This window comes from Phalangium opilio, unplaced genomic scaffold (assembly GCF_054372755.1).
Source record: "Phalangium opilio isolate 3A_F unplaced genomic scaffold, DU_Popi_V2 ptg000344l_1, whole genome shotgun sequence".
NCBI lineage: Eukaryota > Metazoa > Arthropoda > Arachnida > Opiliones > Phalangiidae > Phalangium > Phalangium opilio.
Window position 1 is genome coordinate 1,967,148 of NW_028324227.1, and position 13,982 is coordinate 1,981,129.

The 13,982-nt window shown below is 37.1% G+C and overlaps 2 protein-coding genes across 4 annotated transcripts in view; one reads left to right on the forward strand and one right to left on the reverse strand.

Annotated features, from left to right (window-relative positions):
• The window catches only part of LOC149610028 (protein FMC1 homolog), a 35,065-nt gene that overhangs the window by 11,753 nt on the left and 9,330 nt on the right, over window positions 1-13,982 (forward strand). Inside the window, exon 3 of one of the 3 annotated variants that reach the window (XM_089859948.1) lies at window positions 798-821. The exons of 1 other annotated variant lie outside the window; for it this stretch is intronic. In XM_089859948.1, the coding sequence (XP_089716074.1) occupies window positions 798-806 (9 nt within the window). In that variant the 3' untranslated portion in view covers window positions 807-821. Of the gene's footprint in view, window positions 1-797; window positions 822-990; window positions 1,226-13,982 lie in introns of those variants that run through there. One more of the 3 variants, XM_089859946.1, reaches the window with a different exon arrangement.
• On the reverse strand, window positions 5,293-13,544 carry LOC149610029 (sodium-dependent phosphate transport protein 2B-like). The gene is made up of 7 exons (XM_089859877.1): window positions 13,388-13,544; window positions 12,782-13,019; window positions 9,026-9,298; window positions 8,726-8,917; window positions 8,496-8,614; window positions 8,269-8,383; window positions 5,293-8,173 (listed from the first exon to the last, which is right to left on the reverse strand). Exons 1-7 carry the CDS (start codon window positions 13,505-13,507, stop codon window positions 7,170-7,172), a joined length of 2,061 nt encoding a protein of 686 aa, XP_089716003.1. The 5' UTR covers window positions 13,508-13,544; the 3' UTR covers window positions 5,293-7,169.

Here is a 13,982-nt window from a genome sequence, read left to right on the forward strand (position 1 = left end):
GAGATTTTGTAGGCTATTTTATGCAGACAATCGGTAATTGTAGGTTATGTTACGCGGACAATTGTACACGTAGATATCAGAGATTTTGGACCTCTTTGCACAAATGGTCGTATCTGTATGCCCAGATCTTGATATTTTATACCCAAGTTTCTGTAGCAAGTAAGTTTTTACCCCTTCCTAGAAACTGACTTTAGGCTTTTTCCATCCATCACATTTCAAACATATCTACACTACATCTGTATAAAACATTTCATTCATATATATTTTTGCGAAATCCGGCGAGAAGTCTAGAACGTATTTAATAATTTTATCAGCGCCGATTAATTAAAACGGAAATAGCAACATTACACCGCTCTACGGTCGTGGTGCAGTTGTACGCATACATACACCTACCATCCAGTTAACGTAATCCCAGCAGAACTCACCCTTCCGATCCTTGAACTCTCTGGGATTCGCTAGACTGTTTTGGCTGCGATGCGATCTTTTTGTATTAGTTTCTTTTTTCTTCTTCCGCGGGCTCATATTCGTTTCCGTATATAATTCTCCCATACCTTGGCTTGACTTTCGTTTGCTTCAAGGGTGAATTTGTTGATTTATTTCTAGAAATTGTTGGTGTTGGCGTGATTATGACATGAGAAAATTGATGAGTCAGGTTTATTAATATTTTCATCCGTTGAGAATATGGTTACACTATAATTCCTAATAGCTGTATGCATTCTTTCTTCTATAAATATAGATAAAAAATTCTATCATTTTGACTTCATTAAATCCTTATTATTCTAATTTAACCATTTAAGGCGCTCTAACTAGGAGCAGAAGAGATTCGCCCTTTCGCCTGCTTGTTCTTGTAACACCCTGTTTGTTTTCCAACTGATAACCTTGGTAGTAACGCTGCGTAAGAGGATCCTTAAGCCTTTGCTTGTTTTTACATGATTTTATCTTGGTTTTTATGAGTTTAATTAATGAAATTTATGTGTGTTTTTTCCAAAGGAACTTCACCAAAAGTATCACAAGGGTGAACGGACAACCGCCGAAGCGGCGCATATGGTTGGCCTTGAGCTGCCCAATAAAAGAGTCGACTAAATTAAGCCTAACCTCGACCTCGATGCCAACTTGTCAAGGATAGACACGCAAGCCTACTTTTCCTTCTTTCATTTTTTTCTTTTTTCTTGCTGATGTAAATAGTATATTTTCGCCTTGGCGAAATTAAATCCACGTAATAGTAGATATGGTCAATTTATTCCATACAAACGTACCTGATTATCTTGTATCTTATTATTCCACTCGGAATATTTCTCCTAACCTGTACTTTTAGAGTTGATTTTCCTTTTATAGGACTAAAGCTGAAACCTACAAAAGTGTAACTAATGACCTTCCTCCATTCTTATATAATTACTTAATAATTTTATTTATAAAAAGGAACATAATTAATTCGTATATTCATAAGTACATAAGATATGTTCATCATATGTTTGTCACTGGTTAAGTACTGAGAGCTTGTCATGAAGTGACGTATAGGTAATAGATTCGCCTGGTGATTGGGGCGCTGTCAGACTAAATAGGGGGAGATGGAAGTCCTACAAAATTAACCACCGAGTGTAGGACTTCAATTCTCGCTTGTCGTTCACGAACTAGTTCGAGCTGTGAGTCTCTAGCATTACGAAGTATACGTAGTGTCATACTTATCTTATAAACTTATGGTATTTGGATGCGGTTTTTTGGAAATGAATTACGCGTTATCTTGCAAAGTATTTCTGAAATACGGTTTCGCTTTTTAAACCATGCATATTTAACAAAGTGGAAAAATCGTTCAGATCTATTTTAAGATTATCATAACCTATAGAAATGCATAAATATTAACTAGGAATAAAAAAAAGAGGATTGTAAAATATTTTTAATTTCCCAAGGGGGACATGGATTTCCCTGTAATGGGAAAGGAGGTTTAAGCTTTGCTCTTTATATACAGGGTGTTTCAGAAAGGTGTGTCAGATGTGAAGGGGGATGTTCTTTGGGCGATTTTGAGTCAAAAATGTTCAATGACATATTGCACCATTAGGGCCACCGTTTTCGAGTTATGTGTTGGTGTATTTTACGGATGACCCCTTAAATTTAACTAAGAAACTGAACGACAAAGATTTCTAATTTAATTAAGGGGGTCATCCCTAAAACACTTAAATCATAACTCGAAAACAGTGGCCAGGACGGTAAAATGTCATCATAGAAATTACATTTTCGACTCGAAATCGCTCAAAGAACACACCCGTTTATTTCTGACAGACAGAAACACCCTGTATATCGTTGCTTAAGAAATACTTTAAAAATATTCTATTGGAATCAAATGGATTGAGTAAATTTACCCAGTGAGATTGTATACGTCGGTTTTAGTAAGCTTTTTTTTTTATTTTTTTTTTTTTGTCGTAGTGAAAAGGGATCAAATTCGAACCTCGGGCAATTTTTAGACTAAAGTATGGAACGCAAATTAGGCTTAAGTCCTAAAAGGAAGGACCTGAAAAGAATTTAATTAACTTCATTTGAAATAACGTAAAATATAATAAATCAAATGCGAATGCAATGCTAATGAAGAAGAAACGGGCAATTAAGTTAAGGAAGTTAGCCGGTGCACACTGTGAGGCAGAAGGTCACGTGGTAAAGAATAATATTGGACGAATCTATCAAGCCAAGTGATAGTCGTCCAATAGAATTCTTCATACAAACGACTTCAGCTTCTTCACTTACTCTTTCGACTAAATTGTAGACCTAACCTTTAACCTTAATCATGAAATTCAAAATTGCGCTTTTACTTCCTTTCCATCTAATGTTTAAATGGTTTCCCTGCACCATCAAAACAAGTTGGTTTTTAACATCAATACCAAAAGCAAATGGGATCTGCGCAAATGACCACTTACCTGCATTATTACATAATGTAAGTTAATGCAATGTTTTCAATTATCAGACAAAACAACTTATAGTCATTCTCCCCAATCTCTATAAATGCTTCCTTTACATGCCCTAAATTAACTTATGAAACAAGTATAAGATCTAGCTGGAATTAAGTCAATACTCTACCCTTGGTACTACTTAGATTACATCGTATAGTAGTGTCTACGTAACATGACCTACAAGAGGTTCCGGCCTATTTCCTCCGACCCCAGCACTATGATCCATCCATCTTGTATCATCCATCAAATTGAGAATCACTTTCAACATACCGTTGAAATTAAATACGTCCTTGTTGTAATGTCAGACAAACGTTTCGTTAACTTCCTACAGACCTACATAAGTGAATTCACTTCTTTTCTTTCTTCTTCTCCTTGGATGCCCGGGCTGGGTCAGTAGGCTTAGACGGTGGGTGTGGTGAAGGGGTACAAAGGGCCGCCTAATGGTCTTTCTGGAGGACGATCAATGATAGAAAAGCCAAGTATAGGATATACCAAGAAGCGATATCTAATTTACTAGGGAGAGGGTATAAGATGCCCAAGTATTCGCGCGCCATGCATAGTCCCACTCCCCCTTTCAAAATATAAGTGGCCGGGCTATTTCGCCTCTGCTCACTCCTCAGTCGGAAAATACAAGTAATTTTCGTCATTCGCGTCGCGCTGACGTGAGGTTTCAAGAACCAACGAGATGCTGGTTGTAATTTAGAGGCGGCGTGGATTAACTCCGGACAGGCTACGTTTGGACTGGAGATAAAGAGCTGGAAATGTGGCGATTATGTATATCTTCTCCCTAGTAAGCTAGATATCGCTTCTTGGATATACTAAGCATTTTATAGATCGCCCGCCGGCCGGCTTTTTGGCAAGATTCCTTCCGCAGTGCGGGGAAAGCTACGTGGTACGGAATTTTCGATCTTTTGGAGCCTTGGCACCCTTCTGGCTTGAGTTCTCTTGAGCACAGGCTTCGAGAACTAGAAGAGGACTAGAATGATAGTCGGGATATAGGTGGGGTTCTACGGTCCCAAGGACGGTGTCTAATAGTCTACCCTGAAATAACTTTTTCTACCTTGTTTTAGGACATTTTTTTCTTTCTTTTATTTTAATTTTGGTAAATGTTATATATATATATACAGGGTGTTTGTGAAAGGTCCATCAATAATGAAAGGGCGTATTTATTGGGTCATTTTGAGTCGAAAATGTTCTATGACATTTTTCCGTCCGGGCCACTGTTTTCAAGTTATGATTGGAGTAATTTACGGATGACCCCCTTAAATTTAATTAAGAAATTGAAAGACAGCGCTAATTTAATGAAGGGGTCATCCCTAAAATATTCAAATCATAACTCGAAAACCGTGGGTCGGACGGCAAAATGTCATAGAACATTTTCGACTCAAAATGGCCCAATAAATACGCCCTTTCATTATTGATGGACTTTTCGAAAACACCCTATATATATATATATATATATATATGTCGTATTTTTGGGTTCTAACTTCCAAAATAAAAGATTTATAAAAAGAATTTGAGCTTCTTTTAATGTTATGATTGGGTTGATGTCTTTCTTACTAATCACATCCTATTCAAAGGCGGTATTATGGTATGTTTGCTTTGAGATTCCGGGATCAGGATTCTGTAAGAGTTAGGCGCTTTATGCTATACACTTTAAAGGGAAGTCGAAATGTAACTAGAATTTGAGTAAGATGTTATATATCAGCAGCTGGAGCTGGAAAACCTTGGTTTTTTTCAAAAAACCAGTATTCATCCCTTAGCTATACTATTTCCGTGTTACCATCCGGAAGATGTCTCGTACAAAATCCCCAATTATGAATGATATTATAAGCAGTTTGTTCTATGGAACCTTTCCTAATCTTTCTTTTGACGCGTTTTCAAAAGTAGATGATCTCTTTAATTCACCTTATTGTACCAGACGTTATCGCAGACGTTTTTCTTCTGAAAGAGAACACGGATTCCCCTGTTTAAAAATGAAGACGCTGGTTATAATTAAGATCGTCAAAGTCTAAATTAGCTATAATGAAATGACCTATTTCAACACAAAACCCTTTTTTTTTCTATTGGAGTTTTGTGTTCACCTTCCATGGATGATCATTTGCACATGCTCATTGTTTTTTATGGATGATGGGGCTCCCCATATAAGGGTTCTGGGCAAGGATGCGATTAGTCAGGGTTCCTGACTCGATTAATTAGGGAAGGAATGAGGTTTCCTTGGGAGGTTAGGTAGGAAGGTTTGGTAGGGGTCAAGACACCTCCGTCGGACACGGAGAAGTTGTCACCTAGAAGCTTGAGTGCATCACACTCTGGACCTAAAAGTGATGGCATTAAAAATAACACAAATGCGAAATTGTTTTAAAAAATGAGATTTTTTATTGCAATTTTGTATATTTTTTTTCTTTTTTTTTTTGTTTCGTTGCGCTGAAGAGTCTCTTCTGCCATTTGGGTTTTTTTTTTTTTAAATTAATTAATTAATTTTTTAATTTTTTGATGTGCCAAGACAAGAATCGATTAATCTACACAACGAAATAAATCTTTTTAATTGGGGGGTATTCTTTATCCTAATTTGTTTCAAATTAACAGTACTCTTATTTTGATTTTTTTTTCTAATTAGAAATAAGTAATTAACTAAATTTGAGTCCACTTAATTTAACCGGTGGGATATATTTTAATAGATATTATATTTTAGGCATGGGAAATATTTTTCAACTTTTTTTAATATTTGGTATTTTTTTTTTTTTTTTTTGTTTATATTTCTTCGACATTTAAAATCACGACAAAGGCCTACCAAATTTTTTGATATTTGATATATTTGGTTAATTACCATTACCTTCTTTTTTTTGTTTTTGTTTGTTTGAGTATAGTTGAGAAATATACTAACATGCAGGCTAAAGACATGTGTTTTTAAATCTTTTTTTTTGTATGTCCCTAAACACAGATTATCTTAAGATTTATTTATTTAAATTAAATTGTTTCATCCCACCGTAATTACCTACTGAAAAATTAAAATCTATTTGTTTAATTAATAGTCTTTTCCGCGCCCCGCTTAAATTACGATTAAGTTTAATTATTTAAAAAAAAAAGTTAAAACTAAAATAACTTATATGAAAAAAAATATTCTGGAATTATTAATTATGCTGAGCCAAGAAATAGGTTTAATTTTAATTTATTTTTTATTTTCGTCTATTATTTGGAATGTTCTCAAAAAACTTTTCTTTTATTTTTTTTTATTTAATTGTCGACTATATTTTAATCAATTTAAGTATAAGATTGTTTCGTGCTTTGGGGGTCTACGATTTTAGTCCCTGTTTTTTTTTTTTTATTAAAGATTGAAAAATTTGCTGGCGAAAATGGGAAGGGCTCTGGGGTTTTTTTTTGTTTTTTTTAATTAAAATAATGATATGAAAGAAATATATTTACAAGTTTTGTTTGTTTTACGTGAAACGAAAGATGATTCTGTTTAAAATTAAAAAACCTTATTAAACTTATTAATAATAGTAAAAACAACGTAAAGTAAGACGCGTAGAAAAATTTACGATTTTTAGCTTGCCAATTTTGTGCAAAGAATTTTATTTCTTTTTTTTTTGTTAAAAAATTGTGCCATGTTTTTTTAATTTTTATCTAAACTTGGCGGTATTTATCTCATTTTTTTTTCTTCAGTAAATAAAATATAGAGAAGCATCCTTCTGAAACTTTTATAATATCAATCGGGATGCCATTTTTTTATCTCCAGCACCATTTTTTTAAAGCTAAATATCTTCCTCAATCTCTAAACTTCCAAGTCTTTTTTTAATTTTTTTTATCCCAACATTCTTTTAGCGAAAATTAAAAATATATTTTTTTTAATTTTTTTTTTTAATATTTAGTTTCACAGAAACGCTCTGACAGACCTAAATCATTTTCGTGCTTAATATGTTTTTGTTAACTTTCGCGAAAACCAATTTTCTAGCTTTTCCTTTGACGTATACTAAAACACGCGCCTTTCAATCAACATTCGATAATTTTTAATTCCTAATTTCAATCTAAATCTCCCATTCGTACCCGGGAAGCTTAAAAAAGATTTATTTTTTATTTTTTTCTTTCAATAAAATGAGCACGAAAAGGAGCTTGTCTCCCCTTTTGGGTTTGTTAAATCTGTCTTCTCAACAATGTAATATAATATAATATATACTTTTTTTTTGCCTAAAAATCTTCACCCAAAACTTAGTCTTTGGGATGATCACTGGGTCACAGAAAAGTGTTCTGCGAATGTGATTTCCCGTTTTGTTGCCAAAAGAAGGCCTTATTGTCTAGGCCGTTTAGTCCGTGCGACTCCGTGGGTGTGGAGGATCGCCTCTCGGATAGAATGTTAATCTGCGATTGGTTGGGACGAATGCCCATGGCGGGGGCGTCGTGTCGACCACCCGTACCCGGATTTAAAACCTTACCGCAACATTTGAAGACGCTGAAGGTGCGATTGATGACGCGGTCCAAAGGATCGAGAGAGTGCAGACACTCTGGCATAAAGTTCCAGTTTTGGAGCTTGATGGGTAACAGGCTGGGTCGCTTGGCCTGAATGATGTTGATGACGATCACCAAGAAAAAGACGATCAAGACGGGAATGCCAACGCACATCAGCGCCACTGGACCGGCCCAGGACAACGCGAAGACGAAACCTGGTAGCACTAGGAACATAACGATTAGGTAAAAGATGGCGAACCATCGATATTGGGCCGTCGTGTTGCCCAGTCTCTTGGCCAGTCCGATGGGGAAGCGCGTCCACGGAATAGGATAGAACAGCAAGATGCCCGAGATGTTAAAGAACAAGTGGCAGAAGGCGATTTGCAGGGCCAATTGCAAGGCCGGGCCCTTGGTGGCCAGGGCGGCTAGCAGACCCGTCGTGGTTGTGCCGATGTTGGAGCCCAGCGTCAGGGGGTACATGCGCTCCAGGGAGATAACGCCGATTCCGGCCAAAGGAGTCAAAGCGGAGGTAAAGATGGAGCTACTCTGTACCAGGATGGTCATGATGCATCCTATGAAGATGGCGATATATCCCACCAGTATGGAGAAGGGGAAACGGTAGTCAGCGTTGATGGTCGATTTGATAACTTTGGCAATTTGTCCTCTCAGCATGGAGTGTAGGATCTTGACCATCAGGATGAGGCAGCCGCACAGGCAGACCAGCGAGATGCCGAGGAGTAAGAGTCCGACGAACGAGTCGCTCCATTCCAGATCCACCAGAGCAAATTTACCTGGGGTTGAAGACGGGAGACGTGTTACGACACTACGAAGAGCTTCGCGCGGGACGCCATATTTTTTATTAAAAGCGGCAGCGAGCATCGCCTACATTTATTGACGCAGTCGGATCCGTTCATGACCTTGTCGCAACATCTCTGGATCATCGATTTGTTCAAAGCTTCTTCACTCCCGTTTGCGATTTCGGCAATGATCTTCTTGTCCATCTACGGATAACACCAAAAAAGAAAAGAGAAAAATTCTTCATCCTTACCCTTTCGAAATATCTGAAAGAAATCGCATCTGGAAAACGGTTGCACTATTCTCGTTAAAACCTACCCGAATTATTAAATTGGTGAAGGGTTTCGTGATGACCGTTAAAAATTCCATGTTGGCGTTTTTGTTCGTGTTCCAATCTTGCGTGTTTATGATTGCGCCCGTCAAAGACTCCAGATAACCTAATTTCAAAGGAAGACAAAAGAAGAGAAAAAAGGCTCGAGAGTTAGATTCATTCAGACATAATTGAATTAATTCTGGTGAAAAGAACGTTTCCGGGACTTGACCCTTACCGGTTCCCACTTCTATGGGCAGCAGGATAATGACGGTCAACCAATTGAACATGTCGTGTACAGTGGCTGCCGCGAAAGCCCGACGGAACTCGTTACGGTCGGGTGCTTGGACGATGGAAACGATCGTGTTGGTTACGGACGTTCCAATGTTGGCTCCCATTACGATAGGAATGGCGTGATGAACTTCCAGTACTAAAATTATGCAACACGCCCAAATAGGTCTAAATAACTACGCATCCTCGAAGAATTAACTGGGGTTTAAGAATTTTTTTGGGGTTGTTAGGATTCTTTGTAACTTACATCCTGATCCGACCATAGTCACGACGATTGAGGTTGAAGTGGAAGAACTTTGAAGAAGAACAGTGGCCAGGATCCCCAACATGAGACCGACGACCGGATTGCGAAGTAAATCGCTTTGCGACATAACCTGTCCCGCATACTTGCCACCCACCAAACGAAAGGCCGTACTGAGGAAATCCAAGGAGCAGATAAAGAGGTAGAGCAGCAAGATAAGACCCAGAATCTTGAAAGTGACCACGAAGACTCGTTGCACTTTACCGCTGGATGTAAGTTCTATACGAAGATCAACAAATAATGGGAAGAAAAACCGATTGAAACACAAATATTGCTCGAGATCTTCTTAATGTAATGTAATTCAATGATTGGGGGAAATAAAATTATAATAAATTATTAAGAAGTAGATTAATCCGAAAATATACCAAAACGTTCTTGATACAAAAGTTCTTTGGGAAATAAACAATGGTTGGGAATTTTTAGGAACGATTTGATAAATTTCTAATTAATCTACTTAACATTCAAGTTGCGCAAAAATCATTTTCATTTAATCACACTTTCATAGCCGCTGTTTTATTGCTTTTTCTGGGTGTTTATTTTATTACGCGCAATTATAATCGTGATAAGATTAAAAACTTTTTCTCATAAAGCGAAACCATGAAAATTATACTTACCAACCCATCTAAAGTTAGGGGAAAAAAATTATAACAAAATCAATTTACTTCTTATAGCAAAACAAACATTTTCACCTGATAATTCTTATCAATTTTCATTAAAAAAAACACCGTTTGAAATTGGGACAATAATATGTTTCATGACGGTTAACCCCATTTACGAATTCGTAAGATTACACTAAGTAAATTACAGAATTTCAAATTTGACAATACCTAAATTAATTACTTTGTTTTCTTTAAAATCATTGCGAAACTGACCGCGATTAATACTTTACCTTGTCGCGTTAAATACCTTGACCTTAACGATATTGATATACTTGACCCTTCGCGTTACAACACAAGGTGTCGGACATTTTCCAGTTAAAAATTATAACAAAATTTAGAGAATTGAGGCCTTGTCTTAACAGTGCTAAAGGGGTTATAACTTTAATTAAGTGTAGAAAGGTTTAATAATTAGAAAGTATTAGACCTCTCGTAATAGGGTACGTATAACCTTTCAAAACCTTGCACCATCACCCATAAATTTTATAGTCGTGATTTTTTTTTTAAAACGAAAATTAAACGAAATATAAATTATAAAAAAAAGGGGTCAATATTGTACAATGAATGATACCTTCGCCATTTAATTGACGGACGGTCACATACCGTCCGTGTTTCTTTAGTCCTTGGCATATCTTTTTGTACCCGCGCCAATAAAGCTTAATTGCTAATAATAATAATAATCATCATTATTTTTAATTGTATAAAAAATCTCCGCTATGTAATAAATGAATTGAATTTTTTCAAGGTACATGAACAGGAAATTGAAGCGGTGGTGATAGGTTTTGTAGAATAATATTTTGTTTATACGTTTAAACGCTATGGCTAGATTAACATTTCTTTCAAGCAACCGGTTTTTGAAGGCAAAATTAAATGACTTTAAAAAAATTCCCTTTGCTTCTCTAGACTTTGGGATGGGATTGGGGGGATTTTTGAGCGCCAAATAAAACATAATGAAAAAAATAAAAAAATTGTTTTAGTGCCATCGCCCTCGTTTTACGAAGGAAGCCACGCCGCGCGCTTATTTTGAAGCGGATTTGGGTTAGGTACTCAAAGGGTTTTCTTCTCTCTCTTTTTTTTTTGTCTACATCTTCCAAGAATTTTCTTCCCCCCCCCATCCCCCCAATTTGTATAAATGCTTTCCTCATTGCGCATTTTTCTGCAATAGCTACTATGGATAGATATATAGATATCCTTAACCATTTTAAATAAGTAACTAATAAAAGTAATAAAAATATCTTTTACAATATGTTTTTTTGAAGGGTGAATCGCTTGAATCGTTTTCCGCCGTTTTTTAAAAGTTCAAATATTTATCGTAATTTTTGGATAATATATTTATATTTGCAAGGGTTGGGAAATACTTAAGTGAGAAGTTTAGTTTTAGAAATGGTTGTAGTCTAGTCACGTGATCAGAGAAAAATCTACTGTACGTTATTAAGTGTTCATAACTCAATTTTAGGGATGTTTTGTAGCGCCGAGCTAGGAGTATCAAAACACTTAGAAATTGTTAGACAAAAATAGACCAAAAATGTCTAATTCTAGAGGTTGTTCGACAAAAATGTCTAATTCTAAATCTATAAGTTTTGTATTCGATGATTTCGTGTTTTGAAAAATTACCCCTTAAATCTTAAAATACAACATCGAGGGGCTATTCACATTCAGATTCCCGGAACACCTATTAATATTTAAGTTTATTGCGTAATTAATTACTTAGCGCCGGGGTAAATGCCACTGTTTTCATAGATTAAACGTAATCCCTTAGTAAAGACTACTTTTGAGTGGCTATCCCCTCGCAATCTGTACGTGAAACCCGATATTTATACATAAATATATTATTTTTTAATCTACGAAGTTAATCCTTTATTCTACCGATTTATTTTTCTCTCCCCCCATACGAGTCCGACGACTAAATATAAACCGCCGCTTGCAAAATGAAGGTCAAATATAATAGTACGGCTAGCCAAAACTACCCTAGAAATGTATTCAAAAGAAGAAAAACAATACCAAAAATATTATACGTATTCACTGGGCTACTAAGGCTACCACCGAGGCTAATCCCAAGGCTGCTTGCTAAGGCTCGCGTGACCGCGCCTACATCTACTCTAGGACGGTGCTCGAGAGACGCGCGCGCCTCTCTGCCCTTTCCCCAAAGTACACCCGTGCATAAGGGAAAAGCCCAAACTAAAGCTTTCAGGGGCAAGCGCACTTGGTAATTTTTAGAAGTCAAAATTGATAAGGGAAACTATGGAAAAACTTAATATTCCCTAGCTTTCCGGACGTGCCTCTTTTCCTGTATCTAGAAATAATACCGCATGCATGTTCTTATTTTGGTTTTTATAGTAGTAATACCACAGGCTCCACAGCGCTCTTATTTTTTGGCCCTCGGCCAAGTTTAGGCCTAACCTCGTTGGATTTTTACCGAATATCTCTTATACCGCAAATCCGATTGTAAAGGTTGATCTACCTACCACCATACGGTTGTAATTTGCATAACGCGTATACCTCAATCATACTTAATTTACTAAAACATACATACGTATTATCTATCATTCGTGAAATAATAACTTAAAGGTGTGGTGGTTAAAATTGAGTTTTTTCTTTGGATTTTATACAGCCAAATGAATTGCGAATAATATTTATAAATGGAGTGCCAGACATATTTTAGTTTCAAGATTGGAAGGGACTTAGTCTCGGAAGTAATACGTGTTTTCTTTAGGAGAATAGGTCCTTTCCAAGATTGTAACCCCCTAAATATTATTGAATATTTATGGAGTTAGCAACCACCAACTCTTCCTCAATTATGTATTGGATCCAAACATAAATACAATTATTTTTTTTTTTAATTCGTTAATTAGGTTAAAACCCAAAAGAGAAACTTCAATTTAACTCGTTTTCCTTTAAGATAAACTAATCAAAATTAAAGTGAATGTAGTGATCGCGTTATAAATTAAGAAGCGGAGCTCTTATTCGTGATGAAGGGGGTTTTGTAAGTAGGTGAAGATAATTTTTTTTTTTTGGGAAACTGATTTAGTTTTTGTCGGCTCATTACCTGACCACTGGAGCCCAGTGTCTTGGAGCTCGGGCAATGCCCACGGATCGGTATCCGGGACGGGCACTTGCTCGGATTGTTCGCTTTGTTCGTTAATTTGTTTTTCCTTGTCTGCCTTGGCCAGAGCGAGATCGGCCTCGCATAGTGCCTTCTCTAAATTCTGCGTCGCGTCCGTCGACGGCGGATGAACGAGGATAGGAGGCTGCACCGGCGGAGGATCGCTCAGTTTTATCTTCACCTATAGCCGGAGAAGGGGGAACACGCGCAGAGAGAGAGCCCAAATCAAATTCTCTACTCCGTTCCCTGGTAGATGATAAGTCCCGCGCACCATCCCTTCTCTCTTTTCTAACGGGGTGTTACTCCCAATCCTTAAAAAACCACCAACTCGGGTTTTCCGAATACAACTCTTTTTCCCGTCTGACTCATTCGCGTCTAAAAACGTTTCGCCAACGGTACTTTATCCCATACCGTTTTTGAAAACGTGTAAATAAAGTTCCGACTCTTTATTTCCTACCCTATGGTTATATATTTTTTGCGTTTAATTTTTTCCATTTCAATATATATTTTCGGTAATTAATTGTTAATTAAAAAGGGAACGGTACTTACCTCGCCGTTCATATCGACGACGCTGCCGTAGTAATTATTATTGTTATTATTTAAATTCTCCGTTTTGGCGGTATCTTCGTTATCCGCAACGAACGTGTAACAAGCTTTGCTCGCCGGCATAACTGCGAAGGAACTACGTCGGGGGCCGACGATATATTAGCTTTTCGTGACGTCACGGACCAGCTCTCTCCGGTTGCCGCTACGTCACTCGATCGTTAAACCACGCCCTTTCCTCTCTTCTCTTCCCCCCCCCCTCCTCTTTAGTTCTCGCTTCGGGGGTCTTCCATTTTGTTCCGTTTTCTAGTTTTCATCCGACATCTTTTTACGAAATTTATTTTCCCCCCATGAGGCTTGGAGAGGGATTTTTTTATCTTTCTCCTAGATCTTGGATGCTGCGAGTGTGAGCTTAGAGAGGGAGAGAGAGAGAATGTGGAGTATTGAATAACCCTTTTCCGCTCTCTCTCTCTTATGTATTTACGGATGCATTAAACGTTGGTTTAACGCAGTCGAAAGTTACTATAGTGTAGTGTACCGCTGTTACAACATTCACGAGTGACTTTTTCCTCTAGGATTTCCCGCTCAATTAGAATTAATT

Bases quoted from the DNA above. Each gene is read 5' to 3' on its own strand.
- LOC149610029 (XM_089859877.1), bottom strand. From the start codon at position 13,507: ATGCCGGCGAGCAAAGCTTGTTACACGTTCGTTGCGGATAACGAAGAT. The intron at 9,299-12,781 runs GTAATGAGCCGA...ATCTTCGTATAG, and splicing joins CACTGGGCTCCAGTGGTCAG to AACTTACATCCAGCGGTAAA. The intron at 8,918-9,025 runs GTAAGTTACAAA...GCATAATTTTAG, and splicing joins GACTATGGTCGGATCAGGAT to TACTGGAAGTTCATCACGCC.